This window comes from Amblyraja radiata, chromosome 6 (genome assembly GCF_010909765.2).
Source record: "Amblyraja radiata isolate CabotCenter1 chromosome 6, sAmbRad1.1.pri, whole genome shotgun sequence".
NCBI lineage: Eukaryota > Metazoa > Chordata > Chondrichthyes > Rajiformes > Rajidae > Amblyraja > Amblyraja radiata.
Window position 1 is genome coordinate 17457738 of NC_045961.1, and position 25709 is coordinate 17483446.

General features: G+C 46.1%; 1 protein-coding gene across 1 annotated transcript in view; it reads left to right on the forward strand.

The window, feature by feature from the left end:
* frem2 (FRAS1 related extracellular matrix 2) overlaps nt 1–15521 on the forward strand; it is a 117367-nt gene extending 101846 nt beyond the window's left edge. Inside the window, 7 exon segments of the mRNA XM_033022243.1 lie at nt 170–297; nt 3001–3135; nt 4827–4953; nt 7301–7488; nt 9307–9453; nt 14576–14878; nt 14880–15521. Coding sequence (XP_032878134.1) covers nt 170–297; nt 3001–3135; nt 4827–4953; nt 7301–7488; nt 9307–9453; nt 14576–14878; nt 14880–15080 — 1229 coding nt within the window. The 3' untranslated portion in view covers nt 15081–15521.
* The last annotated feature ends 10188 nt before the right edge of the window (nt 15522–25709 follow it).

Consider the following 25709-nt stretch of genomic DNA (forward strand, 5'->3'; position numbering starts at 1 on the left):
CGGCGCGGACCCGGTGGGCCGAAGGGCCTGTTTCCGAGCTGTATCTCTAAACTAAACTATACTAAAGTTAGTTAATAAGTAATTTTTATAGCTTTAGTTTTTGCAATACAGTACAAAGGATGAGCTTAATAATTTTGAATTGCTCTAATACCCCCACTGTCGTTTGCAGCCTCTGCTCTGAGATCCATGGTGATGTGTGCTGACCATCCAGGCCTCACCTTTACACTGAGTTTAGTTCGCAGTGAACCCAGCTACAACCATCCTGAACAGCAGTGGAGCTTCACGTCAGACTTTGCAGTAAGTTTCTGTCTGTAAACCTTGCAATGTTGACAGCGTTTATTCACCATCACAGGCACATCCCTCCCCACCATCGACAGCATCTACACCAGGCCCTGCCTCAAGATGGCGGCATCTACCCTCAAGGATCCCCAGCCATCCGGGACGTGCCCTCTCCTCACTGCTACCATCGGGCAGGAGGTACACAAGCCTGAACTTCCCACACCACCAGGTTCAGGAACAGGGCAGTGGTACAGTTGCTGCCTTACAGCGAATGCAGCGCCGGAGTCCCAGGTTCGATCCCGACTACGGGCGCTCTCTATACGGAGTTTGTACGTTCTCCCCGTGACCTGCGTGGGTTTCCTCCGAGATCTTCGGTTTCCTCCCACACTCCAAAGATGTACAGGTTTGTAGGTTAATTGGCTTGGTAAATGTAAAAATTGTCCCTAGTGGGTGTAGGATATTGTTAATGTGCAGGGATCGCTGGGCGGCACGAACCCAGTGGGCCGAAGGGCCTGTTTCCTCACTCTATCTCTAAACTAAACTAAACTAAGCTACTTTCCAACAACCATCAGGTTCTTGAACCGACCCGCAACCGAATCAACAATGAAACACTACGGCCACCTCTTGCACTACCACAGACTTGATTCCAATTTATGTTTGGCACTACCGTCTTGTTTTTGCACAGTCTTTATCGTTTTAGTCTTGCAATATGTATGAGTGATTTTTGTTTATTTTATATATCATTTATATTTTTCGTGGATTTAGGTCTACCTTTAGGTTTCGGTTTACTATTGCCCCGTGTACCGAGGTACAGTGAAAAGCTTTGTTTTGCAGCTATCCAAACAGATCAGATAATACTGTACATAAACACAATCCAGTCAAACTCAAGTACAATAGGTAGAGCAAAGGGGAAGATACAGAGTGTGGGATATAACATTATGAGAAAGATCATCCTTGAAAGAAATGAATCGTTCAAGAAGCTTTTTGAGCTGTTTCGTTGAGGCACCGTACTTTTTTAAAAAAACTTTTTTCATCAGGAAAGTTTACCTGTATTGATTTCCCGAAAATCTTATTTGATTCTGAGTATATTCGTGAGCAATAGGTCTGGATATTTTTTTTAATAAAATAGGCTTAAAAAAACGTAATCAATCATTAAAAATATCCAGACAAAACAATAGGCTTAAGGTGAGTGGGGAGAGAGAGACCTCAGGGACAACTTTTTATCACCGAGAGGGTAGTCTGTAACTGGAACGAGCTGCCAGAGGAAGCTATAGAAGTGGATGCAATTACGATTTTTAAAAGAGATTTGGATAGGAAGGGTTTAGGGATCTGGGCAAATGGGACTAGCCCAGTATGCCAACTTGGTCAATGTTGTACAGCTCCAACTCAAAGCAATTCAAATAATATAAGTATTGGTGTGAATGTTTATGAAACTTTGGAATTAATATCTAATTAGGATAATTAGGGGTGGCCACAGTGGTGCAGCGGTAGAGTTGCTGCCTTACAGCGCTTGCAGTGCCAGAGACCCGGGTTCGATCCCGACTACGGGTGCTGTCTGTACGGAGTTTGTACGTTCTCCCCGTGACCGCATGGGTTTTCTCCGCGATCTTCAGTTTCCTCCCACACTCCAAAGACGTACAGGTCTGTAGGTTAATTGGTTTGGTGTACATGTAAATTATCCCTAGTGAGTGTAGGATTGTGTTAATGTGCGGGGATCGCTGGTTGGTGCAGACTCGATGGGCTCACTGACCTCTTTCCGTGCTGTTTCTCTAAACTAAACTAAAGGATAAACGGAGTATTGTAACTAAGAGTTAGCAGAGCCAGATGATGCCCGGACTAATATATTTAATTCTGTACCGCACAGTCTCGAGGCACAGGTCCTGTAAAGTACAGTTACCGTTCTACGTTTTATATTCAAATTAAAAAAATATTTTTCTTTCACTACAGCTGTAAGTGTTTTGCAAGATGTCATTTACAAGTAATCTTTCTCTGTGAATCTACCTCTCATCGCACTATGATGCCATGAACTGCTGCTAAATGTTTGGGGCCACAGAATGCATCTCAGGCACACACTCCCACGCACACTCCATACACCCAAGACAGGACTTTGGCGACTCGAGAAATAATTTCATTGTATTATGTACATATGAGAACAAAGCACCATTGAGCATTGAATTGCATAGAAACATAGAAAATAGGTGCAGGAGGAGGCCATTCGGCCCTTCGAGCCAGCACCGCCATTTATTGTGATCATGGCTGATCGTCCCCAATCAATAACCCGTGCCTGCCTTCTCCCCATATCCCTTGATTCCACTAGCCCCTAGAGCTCTATCTAACTCTCTCTTAAATCCATCCAGTGACTTGGCCTCCACTGCCCTCTGTGGCAGGGAATTCCACAAATTCACAACTCTCTGGGTGAAAATGTTTTTTCTCACCTCGGTCTTAAATGGCCTCCCCTTTATTCTAAGACTGTGGGCCCCTGGTTCTGGACTCGCCCAACATTCTGCGCCAAGGTGGTGTTTGAGAGGGGCATTGTTGTACAGTAGTTATTTAGTATATTTGTAAGGATTGTAACACAGTTGTTTGAAAATGTAATGTCTAGATAGTTTGGTGAATGTGTACTATGGTGGTGGGTGTGTTACCACGGTTTGCTTTTTCCGTGATCGTAATTAAATAAATTATTTTTGACACAAACAAAACAAAACAAAATGTTCCCCGCAGGTCCGTGATTATTCGGGTACGTACACCGTGAAACTGATTCCATGCGCATCGTCCCCAAGTCAAGACTACACTCTCCCCATAGTCTGCAATCCGAGGGAGCCCATAATCTTTGATCTGGACATCAGGTTTCAGCAGGTACTGAATTACTGCACCCTTCCACGTCACTGTATTCTCTCTCCAGCCTTTCCCTGTCACTGAGGATGGGGCAGGAGTGTGAAGTTAGCAGCCAGTATTGATGCCACCACAACTCTCGTGTGGGCAGGGACAGGTTAATTGTGCCACAGGTGAAACGCAAGAACACTTGTACGAGACTTTGGCGAGGCCACTTTTGGAGTATTGTGTCCAGTTTTGTTCACTCTGTTATTAGGAAGGATGTCATTAAAGCTGGAAAGGATGCAAAATAACATTTACGAGGATGTTGCCTGGACTCGGGGGGCCTGAGCTACAGGGAGATGATGGGCAGGCTAGGACTTTATTCCTTGGAGCGCAGGAGGCTGAGGGGTGATCCTAGAGAGGTGTATAAAATCATGAGGGGAATAGATAAGGTGAATGCACAGAGTCTTTTACCCAGAGGTGGGGAATCGAGAACCACAGGATATATATTTAAGGTAAGGGTGGGAAAGATTCAATAAGAATCTGAGGGGTAAGTTTGTTTACATAGAGGGTGGTGGGTATATGGTACAAGCTGCAGAAGAGGTAAATGAGGCAGGACTATCGCTAAAAACATTTGGACAGGTACATGGATAGGATAGGTTTAGAGGGATATAGGCCAAAGGCAGGTAAGTGGGACTAGTATAAATGGGGCATGTTGGTTAGTGTGGGCAAGATGGCCCGAAGGGCCTGTTTCAACGCTGTAAGACTCCATGACTCTGTGACACAGAAAGAACGTCATGAGCCTTAACACCAATGATGTAGAGAGGAATCTTGGTGTACAAATCCCATAACTCCCTGATTGTGGCAGCACAAGTAGATAGAGTGGTATATAAGGTGTATGCTAAGCTTACCTTCATTGGTGGTGGCATTGAGTAGAAGAGTCAGGAAGTCACGTTACAGCTTTTTTGGACTGTCATGCACGCAGCTCTGGTCACCCCAATACAGGAAGGATATGGAGACAGAGGGCCCTGCAGATGTAGACACAAAGCACTGGTGTAACACAGCGGGTCAGGCGGCATCTGCGGAGGGAATGGGCAGATAATGTTTTGGTTTGGGATCTTTCTTCAGACTACTGTGGTAGTGAGTCCAGGTCAGAACATGGTGGGAGAGTAGGAGCGCAGCAGGCCTCACCGAGGGGGAGCAGTGAGAGAGGGGTCTCCCAGAACTGTGGGAGAGACGAGGAGAACTTCTTCAAAGTAGTAATATTTTGCGGAGAATTTGCAGTGGAGCAGTAAACTGGAGGCACAGGAACAGCAGACGCTGCTGGCTTCAACAAAACACAAAGTACTGGAGGAACTCAGTGGGTCAGGCAGCATCTCTGGAGGGAATGGACTGACGATGTTTCGGGTTGAGACCCTTTGAGTAACTCAGCGGGTCAGGTAGATCTCTGGGGAACATGGATAGGTGACATTTCTGATCGGTGACATTTCTGATCAGTGACATTTCTATTCTCCAAAGATGCTGTCAGACCCGCTCAGTTACTCCAGCACTTTCTTATCTTCAGATGAAACCTAACATTCAAATGAAGCATTCATTTAATAGAATAATAATGAAGGTTAAGGGGAAGGTACATGTTGTAATGATTCTCCTTGGGGTGGTGATGGTTGATGTAGAGGTTGACTGTGTTTGAGTGTTGACCTGGTCATGTTCACGTTTCTGTTTGCATGGTTCAGGTCAGTGACCCAGTGCCGGCCGAGTTCAGCCTCAACACACAGATGTTCCTCCTGAACAAGAAGAGTCTCTGGCTGTCTGACGGCTCCATGGGCTTTGGAGAAGGCAGTGATGTGGCGTTCACTGAAGGTATGAACATCTGTCCACTCCAGCAACGAAACATCTGTCCACTTACAATAGACAATAGGTGCAGGAGTTGGCCATTCGGCCCTTCGAGCCAGCACCGCCATTCAATGTGATCAGGGCTGATCATCCCCAATCAGTACCCCGTTCCTGCCTTCTCCCCATATCCCCTGACTCCGCTATATGTAAGAGCCCTATCTAGCTCTCTCTTGAAAGTATCCAGAGAACCTGCCTCCACCGCCCTCTGAGGCAGAGAATTCCACAGACTCATAACTCTGTGTGTGAAAAGGTTTTTCCTCATATCCGTTCTAAATGGCTTACCCATTATTCTTAAACTGTGGCCCCTGGTTCTGGACTTCCCCCAACATCGGGAACATGTTTCCTGCCTCTAGCGTGTCCAAACCCTTAATAATCTTATATTTCAATAAGATATCCTCTCATCCTTATAAATTCCAGAGTGTACAAGCCCAGCCGCTCCATTCCCTCAGCATATGACAGTCCCGCCATCCCAGGAATTAACCTTGTAAACCTACGCTGCACTCCCTCAATAGCAATAATGTCCTACCTCAAATTTGGAAACCAAAACTGCACACAATACTCCAGGTGTGGTATCACTAGGGCCCTGACCAACTGCAGAAGGTCCTCTTTGCTCCTACACTCAACTCCTCGTGTTATAAAGGCCAACATGCCATTCGCTTTCTTCACTGCCTGCTGTACCTGTACTGATGAACAAGGACCCCAGATCCCGTTGTACCCCTTTTCCCAAGCTGACACCATTTAGATAATAATCTGCCTTCCTGTTTTTGCTACCAAAGTGGATAACCTCACATTTATCTACATTAAACTTCATCTGCCATGCATCTGCCCACTCACCCAACCTGTCCAAGTCGCCCTGCATTCTCATAGCAGGGTGACTTGGTTACTGGGTTACCGCTAGATTCCAGCAACAAAACATCAATCCACTTGTTATAAAGCAATAACACTGGCTAAAACTGCAACGTGAGGCCACATCTGGAGTACTATGTTCAGTTGTGTCCACCCTGATCTAAAACCGATATTGTTAAACGGGAAAGAGAGCAAGGGAGGTTTGAGGGGAGATCTTATAGAGATGTATAAGATCATGAAGGGAATAGATAGGATGAATGCACAAAATATTTTACCCAGGGCAGTGGAATCAAGAACCAAAGAACATGAGTTTAAGGTAAGAGGGGAAGGATTTAATAGGAAGCTGAGGGCATGCGGTCTCAGTGGACTATTTCTGTACACTTTGCGAATCGAGGATTGTGCTTGGGTTTGGCGATGCTCTTCTGAACCATTTCAAGTCAAGTCAAGTCTATTCGTCACATACACATACGAGATGTGCAGTGAAATGAAAAGTGGCAATGCTCGCGGACTTTGTGCAAAAAACAAACAAACAAACTACAAACAGAATGGACCAGAATCACATATTCTTTTACATATTACATATTGTGGGAGGAAGGAAATAGGAAACAAAACAGCAATTAAAAAAAAACAGTAGAGTGGTTCAGTAAAGTTAGTCCCTGGTGAGAGAGGAGTTTACAGTCTTAATGGCCTCTGGGAAGAAACTCCTTCTCAACCTCTCCGTTCTCACCGCATGGCAACGGAGGCGTTTGCCTGACCGTAGCAGCTGGAACAGTCTGTTGCAGGGGTGGAAGGGGTCTCCCATGATCTTATTGGCTCTGGAGTTGCACCTCCTGATGTGTAGTTCCTGCAGAGGGGCGAGTGTAGTTCCCATAGTGCGTTCGGCCGAACACACTACTCTCTGCAGAGCCTTCTTGTCCTGGGCAGAGCAATTCCCAAACCAAATCGTGATATTTCCGGACAAGATGCTTTCCACAGCCGCTGAGTAGAAGCACTGGAGAATCCTCAGAGACACTCTGAATGTCCTCAATTGCCTGAGGGGGTAAAGGCGCTGCCTTGCCTTACTCACGAGTGCTGCAGCATGTGATTTGCAAAGAAGAGTTTCACTGTGCGTTAGTACATGTGATGAATAAAGCACTATTGAGCATTGACCAAAGTGGCGTAGCGGTAGAGTTGCTGCCTTACAGTGCTGGAGACCCGGGTTCGATCCTGACTACGGATGCTGTCTGAATGGAGTTTGTACGTTCTCCCCGTGACCACGTGGGTTTTCTCTGAGATCTTCGGTTTCCTCCCACACTCCAAAGACGTACAGGTTTGTATGTTAATTGGCTTGGTATGAATGTAAAAATGTCCCGAGTGTGTGTAGGGTAGTGACAATATGTGGGGATCGCTGGTCGTTGCGGACTCGGTGGGCCCAAGGGCTTGTTTCTGCACTGCATCGCTAAACTAAACCAATGCCTTAACCCTGCAGGATCGGTTGTGTACGGGCGTGTAATGGTGGATCCCGTCCAGAACCTGGGGGACTCGTTCTTTTGCAACATAGAGAAGGTGTTCCTGTGCACCGGTGCGGACGGATACGTTCCCAAGTACAACCCGTTAAACGCTGAGTACGGCTGTGTGGCGGACTCCCCCTCCCTCTTGTACAGGTTCAAAATCCTGGTAAGGCTCATAATCGCCCTCCCTTTCTGCCACGCCACTCCCGTGAGTCGTACGGTCACACGGGCGATCAATGGCGGCACGGGGGCGCAGCGGTAGAGTTGCTGCCTCACAGCACCACAGACACGGGTTCAATCCTGACTGCGGGTGCTGTCTGTACGGAGTTTGCATGTGGGTTTTCTCTGGGTGCTCAGGTTTCCTCCCACACTCCAAAGACGTACAGGTTTGTAGGTTAATTGGCTTCAGTAAAATTGTAACTTGTCCCTAGTGTGTGCGTTAGTGCTAGTGTACGGGGTGATCGCTGGTCGGCGCAGACACGGTGGGCCGCTCGACTGAACTGTTTCCATGCTAAACTAAACTGTTCTTTCTTATCAGTTTTATGTGCTTTTAGCATCATACAGCATGGAAACCGGCCCAACCTGCCCACACCAACCAAAATACCCCATGTACACTAGACCCACCTGCCCACGTTTGACCCATATCCCTCTAAACCTTTCCTTTCCATGTACCTGTCCAAATGTCTTTTAAATGCCGTTATTGTACCTGCCTCAACTACCTCCTCTGGCAGCTCGTTCCACACATCCACCCCACGCTCTGTGTGAAAAAGTTCCCCTCAGGTTCCTATTAAATCTTTTCCCCTTCACCTTGAACCTTGTTCACTCGTTCTTAATTCCCCTAAAAGATTGTGGCTATTTACATCATCTACGACCCTCGTGATTTTATAAGCCTTGAGAAGGTCTACCCTTAGCACCGCCATTCAATGTGATCATGGCTGATCATCCCCAATCAGTACCCCGTTCCTGCCTTCTCCCCATACCCCCTGACTCCGCTATTTTTAAGAGCCCTATCTAGCTCCCACTTGAAAGCATCCAGAGAACTGCCTCCACTGCCCTCTGAGGCAGAGAATTCCACAGACTCACCACTCTCTGTGAAAAAAAGTGTTTCCTTGTCTCCGTCCTAAATGGCTTACTCCTTATTCTTAAACTGTGGCCCCTGGTTCTGGACTCCCCCAACATCGGGAGCACGTTTCCTGCCTCTAGCGTGTGCAAACCCTTAACAATCTTATATGCCTCAATGAGATGCCCTCTCATCCTTCTAAATGTTAGGTTTACCAGTCATAGAGTCATACAGCATGGAAACAGGCCCTTCATCCCAACTTGCCCATGCCAACCAATATGCCCCATCTACACAGGTCCCACCGACCTGCATTTGGCCCATATCTCTCTAAAACATTCCTATCCGCAGTACCTGTCCAAGTGTCTTTTAAATGCCGTTACACCACCAATTTTCCAGCACCCTTGGTTCCAAAGCCTTGCCGTATTATCCTTTTTGCCGGACCAACAGAGCTCACGGCCTCGGGGCACCGAGATACCACAAAGTGAGCCACGGAAAGTCGGCTGTGGAACACGGATCTGCCGGCTCCGGCCTGGCCCGAGTTCCAGAGCCCCGGCTGCACGAGGCAAATTCCACCCACCGATCGGCCGCGGAAGTCCCGATGGAGTCGAGATCAGCCCCCTCACCCGGCCCAGGTGCCACATTTTCGGGGGGACTTTCGGGGGGGGGATTTCAAGGGCGCTCTCGTAATTTTTGTCTGGGTTAAAGAAGGTGCCGGATCACCAGTTGCCGGATAATCGGTGGGGGACCTGTACATAGCCTGTAGTTCTTAGGCTTTCCTTCAATAGAGGCACAACATAGGCCGCTATCTGGCCTTCTGTCATCTCACTCTCGATGACACAAATACCACTGACAGGGGCCCCACAGTTTATTTTTGTTACGCTGATGTGTTTCGCTGTAACAATGCTGCTGATTATTTTTGTATAGGATAAAGCCCAGCCTGAAACCCAGGACGTGTACTTTGGTAACCTGGCCTTCAACGCTCGGCTGGCAATCGATGATTATGAAGCCCTCGGACTCGCCACCCAGCCCGGCTCTGACGGCTTCCATGTGGATTCCTCTCCGCTCTTCCAGGTACGACAGGAACGTGCCGTGCGTGTGTATGCGTGTGTGTCTGTGTGTACAGTGAAAAGCTTTTGTTGCGTACTATCCAGTCAGCAGAAAGACAATGCATGATTACAATCTATCATTTTACAGTGCATAGATACATTATAAGGGAATAACGTTTAATGCAAGCTAAAGCCAGTAAAGTCCGATCAAGGATCATCAACATATCCGAGGGTCACCAATGAGGTAGATAGTAGTTCAGCACTGCTCTCTGGTTGTGGTAGGATGATTCAGTTGCCTGATAACAGCTGGGAAGAAACAGTCCCTGAATCTGGAGGTGTGCGTTTTCACATTTCTATACCTTTTGCCCGATGAGAGAGGGGAGAAGAGGGAGTGGCCAGGGTGCGACTTGTCCCTGATTATGCAGCTGGCCTTGCCGAGGCAGCGTGAGGTATAAATGGAATCAATGGAAGGGAGGTTGGTTTGTGTGATGGTCTGGGCTGCGTCCACAATTCGCTGCAATTTCTTGTGGTCTTGGATGGAGCTGTTCCCAAACCGAGCCGTGATGCATCCTGATAAAAGGCTTTCTACGGTGCATTGGTAGAAGTTGGTGAGAGTTGTAGGGGACATGCCAAACCTCTAAGGAGGTTGAGGCACCGTGTGCTTTCTTGGTCGTTGCTTCAATATGGGTGATCCAGGAGACGTTGTTGATGAGATTGACTCGAGGAATTAGAAGTTTTCAACCATCTTTACTTCGGTGCCGTCAATGCAAACTGGGGTTTGTGAACCGCTTCACTTCCTGATCACTAGCTCATTTGTCTTGCTGACCTTGAGAGAAAGGTTGCTGTCTCGACACCAGGACACAAGGTTCTCAACCTCCTTCCTGTACTCTGTCTCATCATTATTTGACATCCAGCCCACAATGGTGGTGCAATCTGCGAATTTGTAAATTGAATTAGATTTGTATATGGCTGCACAGTCGTGGGTGTACAAGGAGTAAAGAAGGGGCTGAGAACACATCCTTGCGGAGTTCCCATGTTAAGGGTTAGCGTAGATGATGATTTGTCCCCCATCCTCACTGATTGGAGTCTGTTGGTCAGGAAGTGGAGGGTGTGTGTGTGTGTGTGTGTGTGTGTGTGTGTGTGTGTGTGTGTGTGTGTGTGTGTGTGTGTGTGTGTGTGTGTGTGTGTGCGTGTGCGTGTGCGTGTGTGCGTGTGCGTGTGCGTGTGCGTGTGCGTGTGCGTGTGTGTGTGTGTGTGTGTGTGTCTGTGTGTCTGTGTGTGTGTGTGTCTGTGTGTCTGTGTCTTTCTCTTTCTCTGTGCATGTGTGTGTGTACGTGTATGCGCGCGTGTTTGCCTGTGTCTTTGTGTGTCTGTGTGTGTGTGTAGGAGGGAAATGTACTCTGTGTGCATGCGTGTGTGTGTCTTTCTGTGTGTGTGTACAAGGGAATCGCACTGTGTGAGTACGTGTATGTGTGCGTGTGTGTCTGTGTCTGTGCGTGCCTTTGTGCGTGTATGTGTACGAGGGAAACGTACTGTGTGCGTGTGTCTGCATGTGTACGAGGAAACCGTGCTGTGTGTGAGTACATGTATGCATGCGTGTGTGCCTGTGTGTGTGCGTGTGTACGAGGGAGATTTTATACTCTGTGTGTGTGTGTGTGCGCGCGAGAGAGACATACTGTATTTGTGTACGGTATGTGTGTGCGCATGTGTGCCTGTGTGTGGGCATGTGTGTGCATGAACAACGGAGACTTGTGCTGTGTGTGAGAGAGGGAGACCACTATGTGTGCGTGTGTACGCGAGACAAACGTACTGTGTGTGTAAGGGGGAACTTGTACTGAGTGTGTGTGGGTACGAAGGAGACGTACTATGTGTACGAGGGAGGGCTGAAGGGCCTGGTTCCCTACTGTCTGACTCCATCTGCATTAAACTTATTGTGTCTCCTGATGTGATGTCAGCCTTGTACCTGGTTAGGCAACTTCCTTTTTCTTTAACAACTAAATGTAGTGAAAAGCACAAATTGTGGTGAGAAGCACAAAGACAATAACACTGCAAAGTTAGCCAAAGCAAACACATAACGTACAAACCAAAGAGATTATGAGCGAATGGTTTAGGGTTTCGAATATACACTTAAACTAAATAATCTGCATTCAACTAATTGTAAATACGGCAAGATAGACACAATGTGTGGGAAAGAACTGCAGATCCTGGTTTAAACCGAAGATAGACACAAAAAGCTGGAGTAACTCGGCGGGACAGGCAGCATCTCTGAAGGGAGGCAATGGGGACATTTCGGGTCGAGATCCTGCTTCTGACGGGTCAATCTCGACACACACATATGTCAATCACGAACCGCACAGAGCCTGATTAATGCTTTAAATAGGAATTAATGTCAAACCATTGCTGGCTACGATGTATCTTCTGATGAAAAGAATCGTCTGCTTCCGTGCTGTACGGCTCAGACTCCAAACAAGAATACACAACCTAAAATTCCCAGGTGGAGAGTTTATGGCATGACCTTGGATTCTTCTGATGAACCAAACAGTTAAAATGTCACAGAGTCATTCATCACAGAAACAGGCCCTTCGGCCCAACTTGCCCATACCGACCCAAGATGCCTCATCTGCACTAGTCCCATTTGCCTGCATTTAGCCCATATCCATGTACCTGTCCAAAAGTCTTAAATGATGTTATAATACCTGCCTCAACCACCTCCTCTGGCAGTTCGTTCCATATATCCACCACCTTCTGTGTGAAGAACCTGCCCCTCAAGTTCCAATTAAATCTTGCCCCACACAAACCTATCCTCTATGGTTCTTGATTCCCCAACTCTGGTAAAAGATTCTGTGCATTCACTCTATCTATTCTCCTCATGTTTTTATACACCTCTATAAGATCACCCCGACACCTCCTGCGCTCCAAGGAATACAGTCCTAAACTGCCCAACCTCTACCTGTAGCTCAGGCCCTCGAGTCCTGGCAACATCCTCACAAATCTTTTGTCCACTCTTTCCAGCTTAATGGCATCCTCCTATAGTAGGGGCATAGAGTGATACAGTGTGGAAACAGGCCCTTCGGTCCAACTCGCCCACACCGGCCAACATGTAACCATAACCATATAACCATATAACAATTACAGCACGGAAACAGGCCATCTCGGCCCTTCTAGTCTGTGCCAAACACTTACTCTCACCTAGTCCCATCTACCTGCACTCAGACCATAACCCTCCATTCCTTTCCCGTCCATATACCTATCCAATTTATTTTTAAATGATAAAATCGAACCTGCCTCCACCACTTCCACTGGAAGTTCATTCCACACAGCTACCACTTTCTGAGTAAAGACGTTCTCCCTCATGTTACCCCTAAACTTCTGTCCCTTAATTCTCAAATCATGTCCTCTTATTTGAATCTTCCCTACTCTCAATGGAAAAAGCTTATCCACGTCAACTCTGTCTATCCCTCTCATAATTTTAAAGACCTCTATCAAGTCCCCCCCTTAACCTTCTGCGCTCCAAAGAATAAAGACCTAACTTGTTCAACCTTTCTCTGTAACTTAGGTGCTCCATCCAGCCTGTCCTATCCATGTACCATTCTAACTGTTTCTTAAATGCTGGGATAGTCCCAGCCTCAACTACTTCCTCTGGCAGCTTGTTCCATACACCCACCACCCTTTGTGTGAAATAGTTACCCCTCAGATTCTTATTAAATCTTTTCCCCTTCACCTTGAACCTATGTCTTCTGGTCCTCAATTCCTCTACTCTGGGCAAGAGATTCTGTGCATCTACTTGATCTATTCCTCTCATGATTTTGTACATCTCTCTAAGATCTCCCCTCATCCTCCTGTGCTCCATGGAATAGAGGCCCAGCCTACTCACACCCTCTAGTCCTGGCAACATCCTCGTAAATCTTCTCTGAACCCTTTCAAGCTTGACAATATCTTTCCTATAACATGGTGCCCAGAACTGAACACAATATTCTAAATGGGGTCTCACCAACATCTTATACAACTGTAACATGACCTCCCAACTTCTATACTCAATACTCTGACTAATGAAGGTCAAAATGGCAAAAACCTTCAAGGAACCATGCACTTGTACTCCTAGATCCCTCTGCTCTACAACACTACCCAGAGGCCTACAATTTACAGTGTAGGTCCTGCACTTGTTCGACGTCGCAAAATGCAACACCTCACACTTCTCTGTATTAAATTCCATCAGCCATTCCTCAGCCCACCTGGTGACCATAACTGAGCACAGTACTCCAAGTCTTATTCACATTGCAAGTTGATGATATTCAACTTTGATGTTGATTGATTATACCTTTAATAATCCTTTACAGGAAATTACAGTGCCACGACAGCTTCAAGACAGACATAACACCACACATTTCCTCAAATAGCTTCCATACTTAACAAGTTAAAATACAAGTTAAAATACAATTAATTAAAAAAAATAGTTATCATCAGGATAACTATCCAGCAACTCTCGAGTTTGTTTTAATTCCCAGTGCGGCTTCGCCAACGTACAAGCAAGGGTCCTGACCTGAAACGTCATCTGTCCATTCCCTCCACAGATGCTGCCTGACCCACCAAGTTCCTCCAGCACTTTGTGTCTTATTCAAGGTTCCAATGTCTGCAGTTATCTGTGTCACCAATGAATTTGTAGTCAATATTTTAACCCTCAAGAGTAACTGCAAATCAGTTTTTCATTCAATTGAGTAATTCTTCTCACTTTAGTAAGCCCAAAGGCTTGAAGGTCATGTGTTATAGAAACATATATAATTCTTAAGGGAGTGGACAGGCTAGATGCAGGAAAAATGCTCCACATGTTGGGGGAGTCCAGAACCAGGGGTCACAGTTTAAGAATAAGGGGTAGGCTATTTAGGACTGAGATTAGAGAAAACTTTTTCACACAGATAGTTGTGAATCTGTGGAATTCTCTGTCGGAGGCAGTGGAGGCCAATTCACTGGATGTTTTCAAGGGAGAGTTAGATTTAGCTCTTAGGGCTAACAGAATCAAGGGATATGGGAAGAAAGCAGGAAGGGGGCACTAATTCTGGATGATCAGCCATGATCATATTGAATGGCAGTGCTGGCTCAAAGAGTACTCATGCACCAATTATGTTTCTATGTTATTTTTCACTCCCTAGGTGACGTCTGGTCGGGAGTGGTACATCCACACTATATACACGGTGCGGTCGGGAGAGAGTGCCGGCAGGGGGATTGGGAAGAGGAGCCTGGAATACCATGCAGTGTCCGGCTGGGATTCGGCCAGCCCGGGTTCACGGCGGCGCCGGTCGGCGGAGGATTCCCCGCAGCTGGCCGAGAACATCGGAGTGGACAACCGCAGAGGCACCAACATCCAGCACGTGGCGCTGCAGGGCGACGGCACGCAGCGGCCGCTGGAGGAGGACAGGAGGTTGGCGCAAGGTGCCGTGGCCAAGTCTCCCGGCGACTGGGGCGGGGACGGGCGTCGGTGTCCCGGTGGCGGGTGGGGTGGCCGCCCTCCTGCTGGCCATCTGCGCCGCCATTGTCATCGTCCTGCTGGTGAGACGAAGGAGGTCCTGGGTCAAGAAAGCGGACTGCAGCAACCCGCCTAGCGGGAAGGTCGGCGCTGCCCACAGTTTGCAGCACCAGGACAGCTCCGAAGTTTGACCCACTAGAACTCAGCCCAGCCCAGAGAGCCTCGGAGCAAGCCAACCGTGCCTTACCGCAAAAGACCACTGCCTTATTTATCCAGTTCACATGGACGAACCACTCCACTTGTTGAAACTTCAATGTTTGGCCTCAGGAACGCAAGCGTGATCGTTCATCAACGTCTGGTGGTGGATCTCATGGTATCGTCTGTGGTGCTCAGAGTTCATCAAGTGACCCAAAACGCACTGTGCAAACCAGGAGCAAAGCCCGCAAACAGGGGAAACGGCATGGGGAGCTCTCGGTTTCTAAAAGAAGAATCATTTGTTTTCCCAGAAAAAGACCACAAATTGCCGGAGTAACTCAGCGGGTCAGGCAGCATCTGTGGAGAATGTGGATAGGTGACGTTGCAGGTCGGGGCCCTTCTTCAGAGTGGTTGTGGTGTGGTGGGTGGGGGGAAAGCTGCAAGAGAGGAGGAGCAGGAAAAAAACCCGGTGAGTGATAGGTGGATACAGGTGAGGGGGGTTTGAGAGGCTGATGGTTGGACAAAGGCCAGAGATGAAAAGGCAATAAGTGTGAGAGAAGGAGTAAAGAGGTTATCTCACGCCTTTAGTCTTTTCATCTCCGGCCTTGTCCAACCATCTACCTGTCATACCCCCTTTACCTGCATCCACCTATCACTCACCGGGCTTTGTCCTGCCCCTCCTCTCTTCCAGCTTCCCCCCCCCCCCCCCATCATAATTAGTCTGAAGAAGTGTCCCGACCCAGAATGTCACCTATCCATGTTCTCCAGAGATGCTGCCTGACCCACTGAATTACTCCAGCACTTTGTGTCTTTTCTTGTAAACCAGCATCTGCAGTTCTGTGTGCCATCATTTTCCCAAGTCTGGGTTAAAAGACAAAGGTGCTAACGTGCGTTCCTGCTGATTGATTAACTTGTGTTGGCCATGCAATAGATAGAACAATCAATAAATCTTGTTTTATATTTGTTTTTTTTACACCATAAATGAATTAGTGACTTTTATATGAGAACTTAACAGCTGGATGCCTTACTTTACACTATAGGGACACAGCGTAGAAACAGGCCCTTCGGCCCACTGTCTTTGCATCAACCAGCGATTCCGTACACTAACACTATCCTCCACACAATGTTACTGAAGTCAGTTAACCTACAAACCCGCACGTCTTTGGAGTGTGGGAGGAAACCAAAGATCTCGGAGAAAACCCACGGGAGAACGTGCAAACTCCGTACAGACAGCACCCGTGGTGAGGATTGAAACCGGGTGTGTGGCCCAGCAGTTCTACCTGCTGCCTCAATGGGCCGCCCAGAATTGTTTTCAATGTTTTGAAAGTTCACCAAACATGAAGTTCCTGCCTTAGAGTATCAGAGAGATAGAGCGTGGGAGCAGGCCCTTCGGCCCAACACATCCATGCCAGCCATCAAGCCTCCTGTTTATACTAATCTGTTTATTCTCCTCGCATTTTCATCCGCTTCTTCCAATTCTATCTCTCACCTACACACTGGGGACAATGTATAATGGGCAGTCAACCTACCAAACAGCAGGTCTTTGTGATGTGGGATGAAACCAGAGCACCCAGAGGAAAAGCCAAGAGAACGTGCAAACTCCACGCAGACTGCACATAAGATAAAGACACAAAGTGCTGGAGTAACTCAGCAGGTCAGGCAGCATCTCTGGAGAATGTGGTCAGGTGAGGTTCAGGACCCTTCTCCAATGCTTGTTCCTTCAGCAGTTTGTGTCTTTTTTTAATAAACCAGCATCTGCAGTTCCTTATTTCTACATTTCGACAGCACCCGAGGTCAGGACAGAACTCGCTCTGCTGCGCTACTGCGCCGCCCTAGTGTTTCAGAGTGGAACAGCTCCAGTTCTAGAGTAAGGTCCAGTGTGTAAGACAGACAGTGAGAGATGTGGTAGACATCTATCTGCCCAGTGACCACTCTCTCTCATCACTTGTGCCCGACCTCAGAAAGAAGCAAAACACTGAAGAAAGTAACTGATATTGCTGCACTCACTGCATAGACCTTATTAAAATAAAACGTCATTCACACAGAGGGTGTTGGGTGTATGGAACAAGCTGCCAGAGGAGGTGGTTGAGGCAGGTACATCACAGCATTTAAAAGATACTTGGACTGGAACATGGATAGGAAAGGTTTAGAGGGATATGGGCCACACGCGGGCAGGTGGGACTGGTGTGGATGGGATATCTTGGTCGGCATGGACGAGTTGGGCCGAAGGGCATGTTTCCGTGCTGTGTGACTCTCTGGCATTTTAACCGTATTGGTTCATCAGAAAAATACGTTTGTCTGTAAATTCTCTACCTAGGTGATTTTATGGTGTGTATTCTTGTTTGGAGTCTCATGAAGTCACAGAGCCATATAGCACGGAAACAGGCCATTCGGCCCACCTTGCCCATGCCAACATTGTTGGCAAACTGGGCTAGTCCCATTTGCCTGCATTTGGCCAGTAGCACTGTAAATTAGGTATTTTTAAAGTGCAGATGGGCAGGTTGTTGATTAGTTGATTGTCAAGGGTTACGGGGAGAAGGCAGGAGAATGGGGTTGAGAGGGAAAGATAGATCAGCCATGATTGAATGGAGGAGTAGACTTGATGGACCAAATGGTCTAATTCTGCTCCTATATGAACTTATAAAGTGCCCCGGGTGTGTAGGGAGTGGATGAGAAAGTGGGAAAACAGAACTGGTGTGAGTGGGTGATCGATGGTCGGCGCGGACTCGGTGGGACGAAGGGCCTGTTTCCATGCTGTATCTCTCAACCAAACTAGACTGGTGTATTCACAAGCCCTGTTCCACACATCGATGTGACTAGATGTGATTATAACAGTTTTGTTTTAAAAAGCCACAACAAATTAATTGTAGTCTGATATTCAAACAGACTTCTTACATGTCTCCCAGGTAATGTCCATTTACACGATATAATTCCATTTACCCTTTAGTTATAAAGTAAAAAATAATCTATCCATAAACAAACCCCTTCACAATACAGAATGAAGTCTTTATTAAATAACATTAAATTTTCACACATGAATTGTGGCATTCAATTTAAGATTGTACACTCGACACTAGCAGCTAGCCTCTGTGTGATTCTGCAGGGTGGACATTGCTGTTTTCATGTAGATTGTGTAGCAAAGTGTTGGACAGATTTTGCAATTGAGATGCTTTTAAAATGCTCGTATAATTGAGGCCACTTGACCATACGATGCAGAAACACTGAAAGATTCACTGCTCTTTCAAAGAGATTTTATGTTTCTTATCCATTGCAATCAATCTTTCCAGCTTTAAAAAAATAGTATGTATGTATTTTGTGTACTATGTTGAATTGTTTGGAAGGATCAAACTATGCAATCCACAGCAGAAGTATTTAACTAATGTATTGTATGAGTATAAATAGATATATTGGTTCTTCAGCTTGTTAAAATTGCATTGTTTTGTCTGTTTTGTTGAAACTACTTTTATATTCCGCTTTGAGACGCTGGTGCCTAAAACACGATTGGTGGATATATGTTTTTGGTAGAGTTCCAGTACTTGTTTCATTGGCTGCCAACTGGAAGTTTTTGTAACTTGTCACAAGAATAATGTGTGTAAAACATCACTTGTTGAAATGATATGAAGTTTGCATTGACAAGAACGTCGCCAGGCTAGGCCGACACCTGCAACTCCGACTCACTGCCGTCGCCAGGACAACGGGCCTTTACGGCCAGGATAAGACTTGACTTTATAGCCACTCTGAACTTGGAGGGTTCAAAATGTCACTGGAAACGTGTCGACTTGTGTACTCCCTCAGTGATATCTACTATACCTACTCTCATGTACTTAAATATAATGGTGCTTACGTATAGTAGGATTGTTACTGGACTGTATGCAAAAACAGAATTGTACTGTATCTAGGTACTTGTGACAATAAAGTGCCATTGATTTACAAACCTTGCTATTTTAAGCTTTAATAATGTTCATTTTGCATGCATGAAGTTCTCCCACTTTTGAAATTGATTTTAAAAGAATCATATTCAAAATGTTTTGTATGTTTCTGAACGTTTTATTCCTATGTTCTTAGTTTAGTTTAGAGATAAGGCACGCAAACAGGCCCTTCGGCCCATCGTGATCCCCGGGTCGTATTTTCCCCTCCATGACACACAGATAATAGAGCAACGTGCCCATGGCTTCCAAGATACCCCATCTAAGCTAATCCCATTTACCTGCCCGTGGGTAGCTCAATTGTAATGCTTGACTAATCTTCTGGAATTTTTTGAAAATGTAACTAGGGAAATGGACAAGGGAGAGCCAGTGGATGTAGTGTACCTGGACTTTAAGAAAGCATTTGATAAGGTCCCACATAGGAGATCAGTAGGCAAAATTAGGGCACATGGTATTGGGGGTAGAGTGCTGACATGGATAGAGAAGTGGTTGGCAGACAGGAAACAAAGAGTAAGGATTAACGGGTCCCTTTCAGAATGGCAGGCAGTGACTAGTGGGGTGCCACAAGGCAAAGAGAAATCGAATATAGGAGCAAAGAGGTCCTTCTGCAGTACAGAGCCCTAGTGAGACCACACCTGGAGAATTGTGTGCAGTTTTGCTCCCCTAATTTGAGGAAGGACATTCTTGCTATTGAGGGAGTACAGCATATGTTTACAAGGTTAATTCCTGGGATGGCGGGACTGTCATATGCTGAGAGAATGGAGCAGCTGGGCTTGTACACTCTGGACTTTAGAAGGATGAGTGGGAATCTCATTGAAACATATAAGATTGTTAAGGGCTTGGACACGCTAGAGGCAGGAAACATGTTCCCGATGTTGGGGGAGACCAGAACCAGGGGCCACAGTTTAAGAAGGCTTTCGACAAGGTCCCACATAAGAGATTAGTATACAAACTTAAAGCACACGGCATTGGGGGTTCAGTATTGATGTGGATAGAGAACTGGCTGGCAACAGGAAGCAAAGAGTAGGAGTAAACGGGTCCTTTTCACAATGGCAGGCAGTGACTAGTGGGGTACCGCAAGGCTCAGTGCTGGGACCCCAGCTATTTACAATATATATTAATGATCTGGATGAGGGAATTGAAGGCAATATCTCCAAGTTTGCGGATGACACTAAGCTGGGGGGCAGTGTTAGCTGTGAGGAGGATGCTAGGAGACTGCAAGGTGACTTGGATAGGCTGGGTGAGTGGGCAAATGTTTGGCAGATGCAGTATAATGTGGATAAATGTGAGGTTATCCATTTTGGTGGCAAAAACAGGAAAGCAGACTATTATCTAAATGGTGGCCGACTAGGAAAAGGGAAGATGCAGCGAGACCTGGGTGTCATGGTACACCAGTCATTGAAAGTAGGCATGCAGGTGCAGCAGGCAGTGAAGAAAGCGAATGGTATGTTAGCTTTCATAGCAAAAGGATTTAAGTATAGGAGCAGACACGTTCTACTGCAGTTGTACAGGGTCTTGGTGAGACCACACCTGGAGTATTGCGTACAGTTTTGGTCTCCAAATCTGAGGAAGGACATTATTGCCATAGAGGGAGTGCAGGGAAGGTTCACCAGACTGATTCCTGGGATGTCAGGACTGTCTTATGAAGAAAGACTGGATAGACTTGGTTTATACTCTCTAGAATTTAGGAGATTGAGAGGGGATCTTATAGAAACTTATAAAATTCTTAAGGGGCTTGGACAGGCTAGATGCAGGAAGATTGCTCCCGATGTTGGGGAAGTCCAGGACAAGGGGTCACAGCTTAAGGATAAGGGGGAAATCCTTTAAAACCGAGATGAGAAGAACTTTTTTCACACAAAGAGTGGTGAATCTCTGGAACTCTCTGCCACAGAGGGTAGTCGAGGCCAGTTCATTGGCTATATTTAAGAGGGAGTTAGATGTGGCCCTTGTGGCTAAGGGGATCAGAGGGTATGGAGAGAAGGCAGGTACGGGATACTGAGTTGGATGATCAGCCATGATCATATTGAATGGCGGTGCAGGCTCGAAGGGCCGAATGGCCTACTCCTGCACCTAATTTCTATGTTTCTATGTTAATAAGGAGTAAGCCATTTAGAACGGAGATGAGGAAACACTTTTTCTCACAGAGAGTGGTGAGTCTGTGGAATTCTCTGCCTCAGAGGGCGGTGGAGACAAGTTCTCTGGATGCTTTCAAGAGAGAGCTAGATAGGGCTCTTAAAAACAGTGGAGTAAGGGGATATGGGGAGAAAGCAGGAAGGGGGTACTGATTGGGGATGATCAGCCAAGATCACATTGAATGGCGGTGCTGGCTCGAAGGGCCGAATGGCCTACTCCTGCACCTATTGTCTATTGTCTATTGTAATCACGTACAGACTTTTCACTGCCTGGATAACATGCAACAAAAAGCTATTCACTGTACCTCAGTAAACTAAATAAAATTTGTCCTATCCATGTATCCAAATATATTTCAAATGTTACTGTAGCTGAATCAACTACCTCATCTGGCAGCTCGTTCCAATGTGAAAACGTTATCCTTCAGGTTCCTACTAAATCTTCTCCTCCCCCCTCATCTTAAACCTCTTCTGGTTCTTGATTCCCCTACTCTGGGTAACAGATTGTTCATTCACCCTATCTATTCCCCTCATGATTTTATACACCACTATAAGATCACCCCTCATCCTCCTGCGCTCCAAGCAATAAAGTCCTAGTCTGCCCAATCATTCCCTATAGCTCAGGCGCTCGAGTCCTGGCAACATCCTCGTGAATCTTTTCCGCACTCTCTCCAGCTTAATGACATTCTTCCTATAGCAGGGAAAACTGAACAGTACTCCAAAGGTGGCGTCACCAACATCATACTATAAGACCATTCATCAATAATCAATCATACCAGGTAACCATAATAATGCAAAACCAAAGTCTGTAATGCAACCAAAGACACAATCCATTGAAGATCATAGTTGCTGAGGTTAGTGTGTGCAGTGTTCAAGAGCCTGATGGTTGCTGGGAAGAAGCTGAGAAAGATGGAAGGTGCAATCTGAAACATATTTCTTTTTAACATTTCGCGATGATCACCCTGAATCATCGACCGTTTCACTCTCCTCAGATGCTGACTGACCAGATGAGAGGTTGTCTGGTGCTATTTCACATTTCCAGCTTCTTGTTTTAACATAACCTGTCAATCTCTTCACAATAAACTTGTTTTTTTCTCGATAGTGAACTTTTGAAGTGCAATTTGCAAATTAATGCTTTAAAGTGCAATTTATAACTTGGAGTCAGCAGATGTGCAAATCAGAGAGATTTGATCTCATCTGGAATGTCTAGCACTTGGAGATTATGCGCCAAGATGCAGCCAATAAAGAATATTATGTTATTTATCTTCTTTCTTTGAACTTATGTTTATCTATCAAAATGTGTGGAGTTGCAAACTGAGGAAGGCTGTCCAAGTATACAGTGGGATATAATTTACAGAAATGGGCTGAGAAATGGCAGATGGAGTTTAATCTGAGCAAGTTTGAAGTGTCACCCTTTCAAATGTAAGGGGGAAATGTACAGTTAAGGGCATTGAGGGAGAGGTTGGACAGACTAGGATTGTTTTCTCTGGATCGCAGGAGGTTGAGGAGAGACCTGATAGAAGTAGATAAAATGATGCTCAGTTCAACCATCTTGTGGTATTATAGAATTGTGTTCAGTTCTGGGCACCACTCCTACGCTCCAAGGAATAAAGTCCTAGACTGCTCAACCTTCCCCTATAGCTCATGCCCTCGAGTCCTGGCAACATCCTCGTAAATCTTCTCTGCACCTTTTCCAGCTTGACAACATCTCTGCAGCATCTCTTAGTTGAATATTCAACAGAGCTTTTGTGAAACACTTAAACGTATAAAGAGCGGAACAGAGAACGCCCATTGCCCGCTCCTAGTATGGCCCATGATCATCTTGTGGTCAACTCGAGAGAGCTCAAGAAATATTCCGCAAGTATGATGTTGTGGGAATTACAGAGACATGGCTGCAAGAGGGCCAGGGCTGGGGACTGAATATTCAAGGGTATACCTCCTATCAAAAAGACAGACAGGTGGGCAGAGGGGGTGGGCTAGCTCTGTTGGTGAGGAATCAAATTCAGTCCCTTGCGAGGGGTGACATTGAAACAGGAGAAAGGCAGGAGTGAGAAAACGGGGAATTATAGACCAGTTAGCCTGACATCGGTGGTGGGGAAGATGCTGGAGTCAATTAAAAAAGATGAAATAGCGGCACATTTGGATAGCAGTGACAGGATCGGTCCGAGTCAGCATGGATTTATGAAAGGGAAATCATGCTTGACTAATCTTCTGGAATTTTTTGAAGGTGTAACGAGGAAAATGCACAATAGAGAGCCAGTGGATGTAGGCTACCTGGACTTTCAGAAAGCATTTCATAAGGTCCCACATAGGAGATTAGTGGGCAAAATTAGGGCACATGGTATTGGGGGTAGAGTGCTGACATGGATAGAAAATTGGTTGGCAGACAGGGAAACAAAGAGTAGGGATTAACGGGTCCGTTTCAGAATGGCAGGCAGTGACTAGTGGGGTACCGCAAGGCTCAGTGCTGGGACCGCAGCTATTTACAATATACATCAATGATTTGGATGAAGGGATTCAAAGTAGCATTAGAAAATTTGCAGATGACACAAAGCTGGGTGGCAGTGTGAACTGTGAGGAGGATGCTATGAGAATGCAGGGTGACTTGAACAGGTTGGGTGAGTGGGCGGATGCATGGCAGATGCAGTTTAATGTGGATAAATGTGAGGTTATCCACCGGTATAAAAAACTGGAAGGCAGATTATTATCTAAATGGCGTCGTTGGGAAAAGGGGAAGTACGTCGGGATCTGGGGCTCCTTGTACATCAGTCTATGAAAGTAAGCATGCAGGTACAGCAGGCAGTGAAGAAAGCGAATGGCATGTTGGCCTGTATAACACGAGGAGTTGAGTATAGGAGCAAAGAGGTCCTTCTGCAGTTGTACAGGGACCTAGTGAGACCACACCTGGAATATTGTGTGCAGTTTTGGTCCCCTAATTTGAGGAAGGACATTCTTGCTATTGAGAGAGTGCAGCGTAGGTTTACAAGGTTAATTCCCGGGATGGTGGGACTGTCATATGCTGAGAGATTGGAGCGGTTGGGCTTGTACACTTTGGAATTTAGAAGGATGAAACATAGAAACATAGAAAATAGGTGCAGGAGTAGGCCATTCGGCCCTTCGAGCCTGCACCGCCATTCAATATGATCATGGCTGATCATCCAACTCAGTATCCTGTACCTCCCTTCTCTCCATACCCCCTGATCCCTTTAGCCACAAGGGCCACATCTAACTCCCTCTTAAATATAGCCAACGAACTGGCCTCAACTACCTTCTGTGGCAGAGAATTCCAGAGATTCACCACTCTCTGTGTGAAAAATGTTTTCCTCATCTCGGTCCTAAAAGATTTCCCCCTTATCCTTAAACTGTGACCCCTGGTTCTGGACTTCCTCAACATCGGAAACAATCTTCCTGCATCTAGCCTGTCCAACCCCTTAAGAATTTTGTAAGTTTCTATAAGATCCCCCCTCAATCTTCTAAATTCTAGCGAGTACAAACCGAGTCTATCCAGTCTTTCTTCATATGAGAGGATATCTTATTGAAACATATAAGATTATTAAGCGTTTGGACACGCTAGAGGCAGGAAACATGTTCCCGGTGTTGGGGGAGTCCACAACCAGTGGCCACTTTAAGAATAAGGGGTAAGCCATTTAGAACGGAGACGAGGAAACACTTTTTCTCACAGAATCAGTGGAATTCTCTGCCTCAGAGGGCGGTGGAGGCCGGTTCTCTGGATACTTTCAAGAGAGAGTTAGATAGCGCTCTTAAAGATAGCGGAGTCAGGGGATATGGGGAGAAGGCAGGAACGGGGTACTGATTGGGGATGATCAGCCATGATCACATTGAATGGCGGTACTGGCTCGAAGGGCCGAATGGCCTACTCCTGCACCTATTGTCTATTGCTGTGCAAGACCAAGCCCGGTGGGCAGCGTGAAGCTGGCAGACAAAAGAGTATGTGGGTCTTGTGCTGTGAAAAGCCAGCAAAGATCGGTCATGTGGATAAATCACGAGGAAATAGAAAAACCAGATTGGAAAGTCCACCAGATCTTTACAAAGAAACCATTTACCAAAAATAAACAGCAGCTAATTTCATGATAAATCAAATTGCCAGTTCTCTGTAAGATCCCATTGTAAGTTCACTGTATTTAGGTCAGACTTTGTTAACTGAGTCTTGGAAACTTCTGATCTCTTTAACAATGTTAGTCGATTTAAATGATTGAAAAGCAGGCTCTGAATCTTCCCTAACTTTGGCCATTTAACAGGAGACATGTTTACGCAGCTGCATTAATGGTCTGGGGTTTTGAACTGTAGCTGTATATACTTGTAGAACTTGAATAACAGAAGCATCTTATCAAACAGTTGTTCCTGAAGGTCGCTACATTTCCTTCTGATCTTTCTGTGCCAAATATTACTTGCATCAAATAAGACATGTAGGAATAGTATCGGCCCTCGCAATGATTCTCCCAAATAGAATAGAATAGAATAGCCTTTTATTGTCATCCAGACCGAAGTCTGAACGAAATTTAAGCAGTCATACATACAATACAATACAATAAAAAACAACAATAAACAC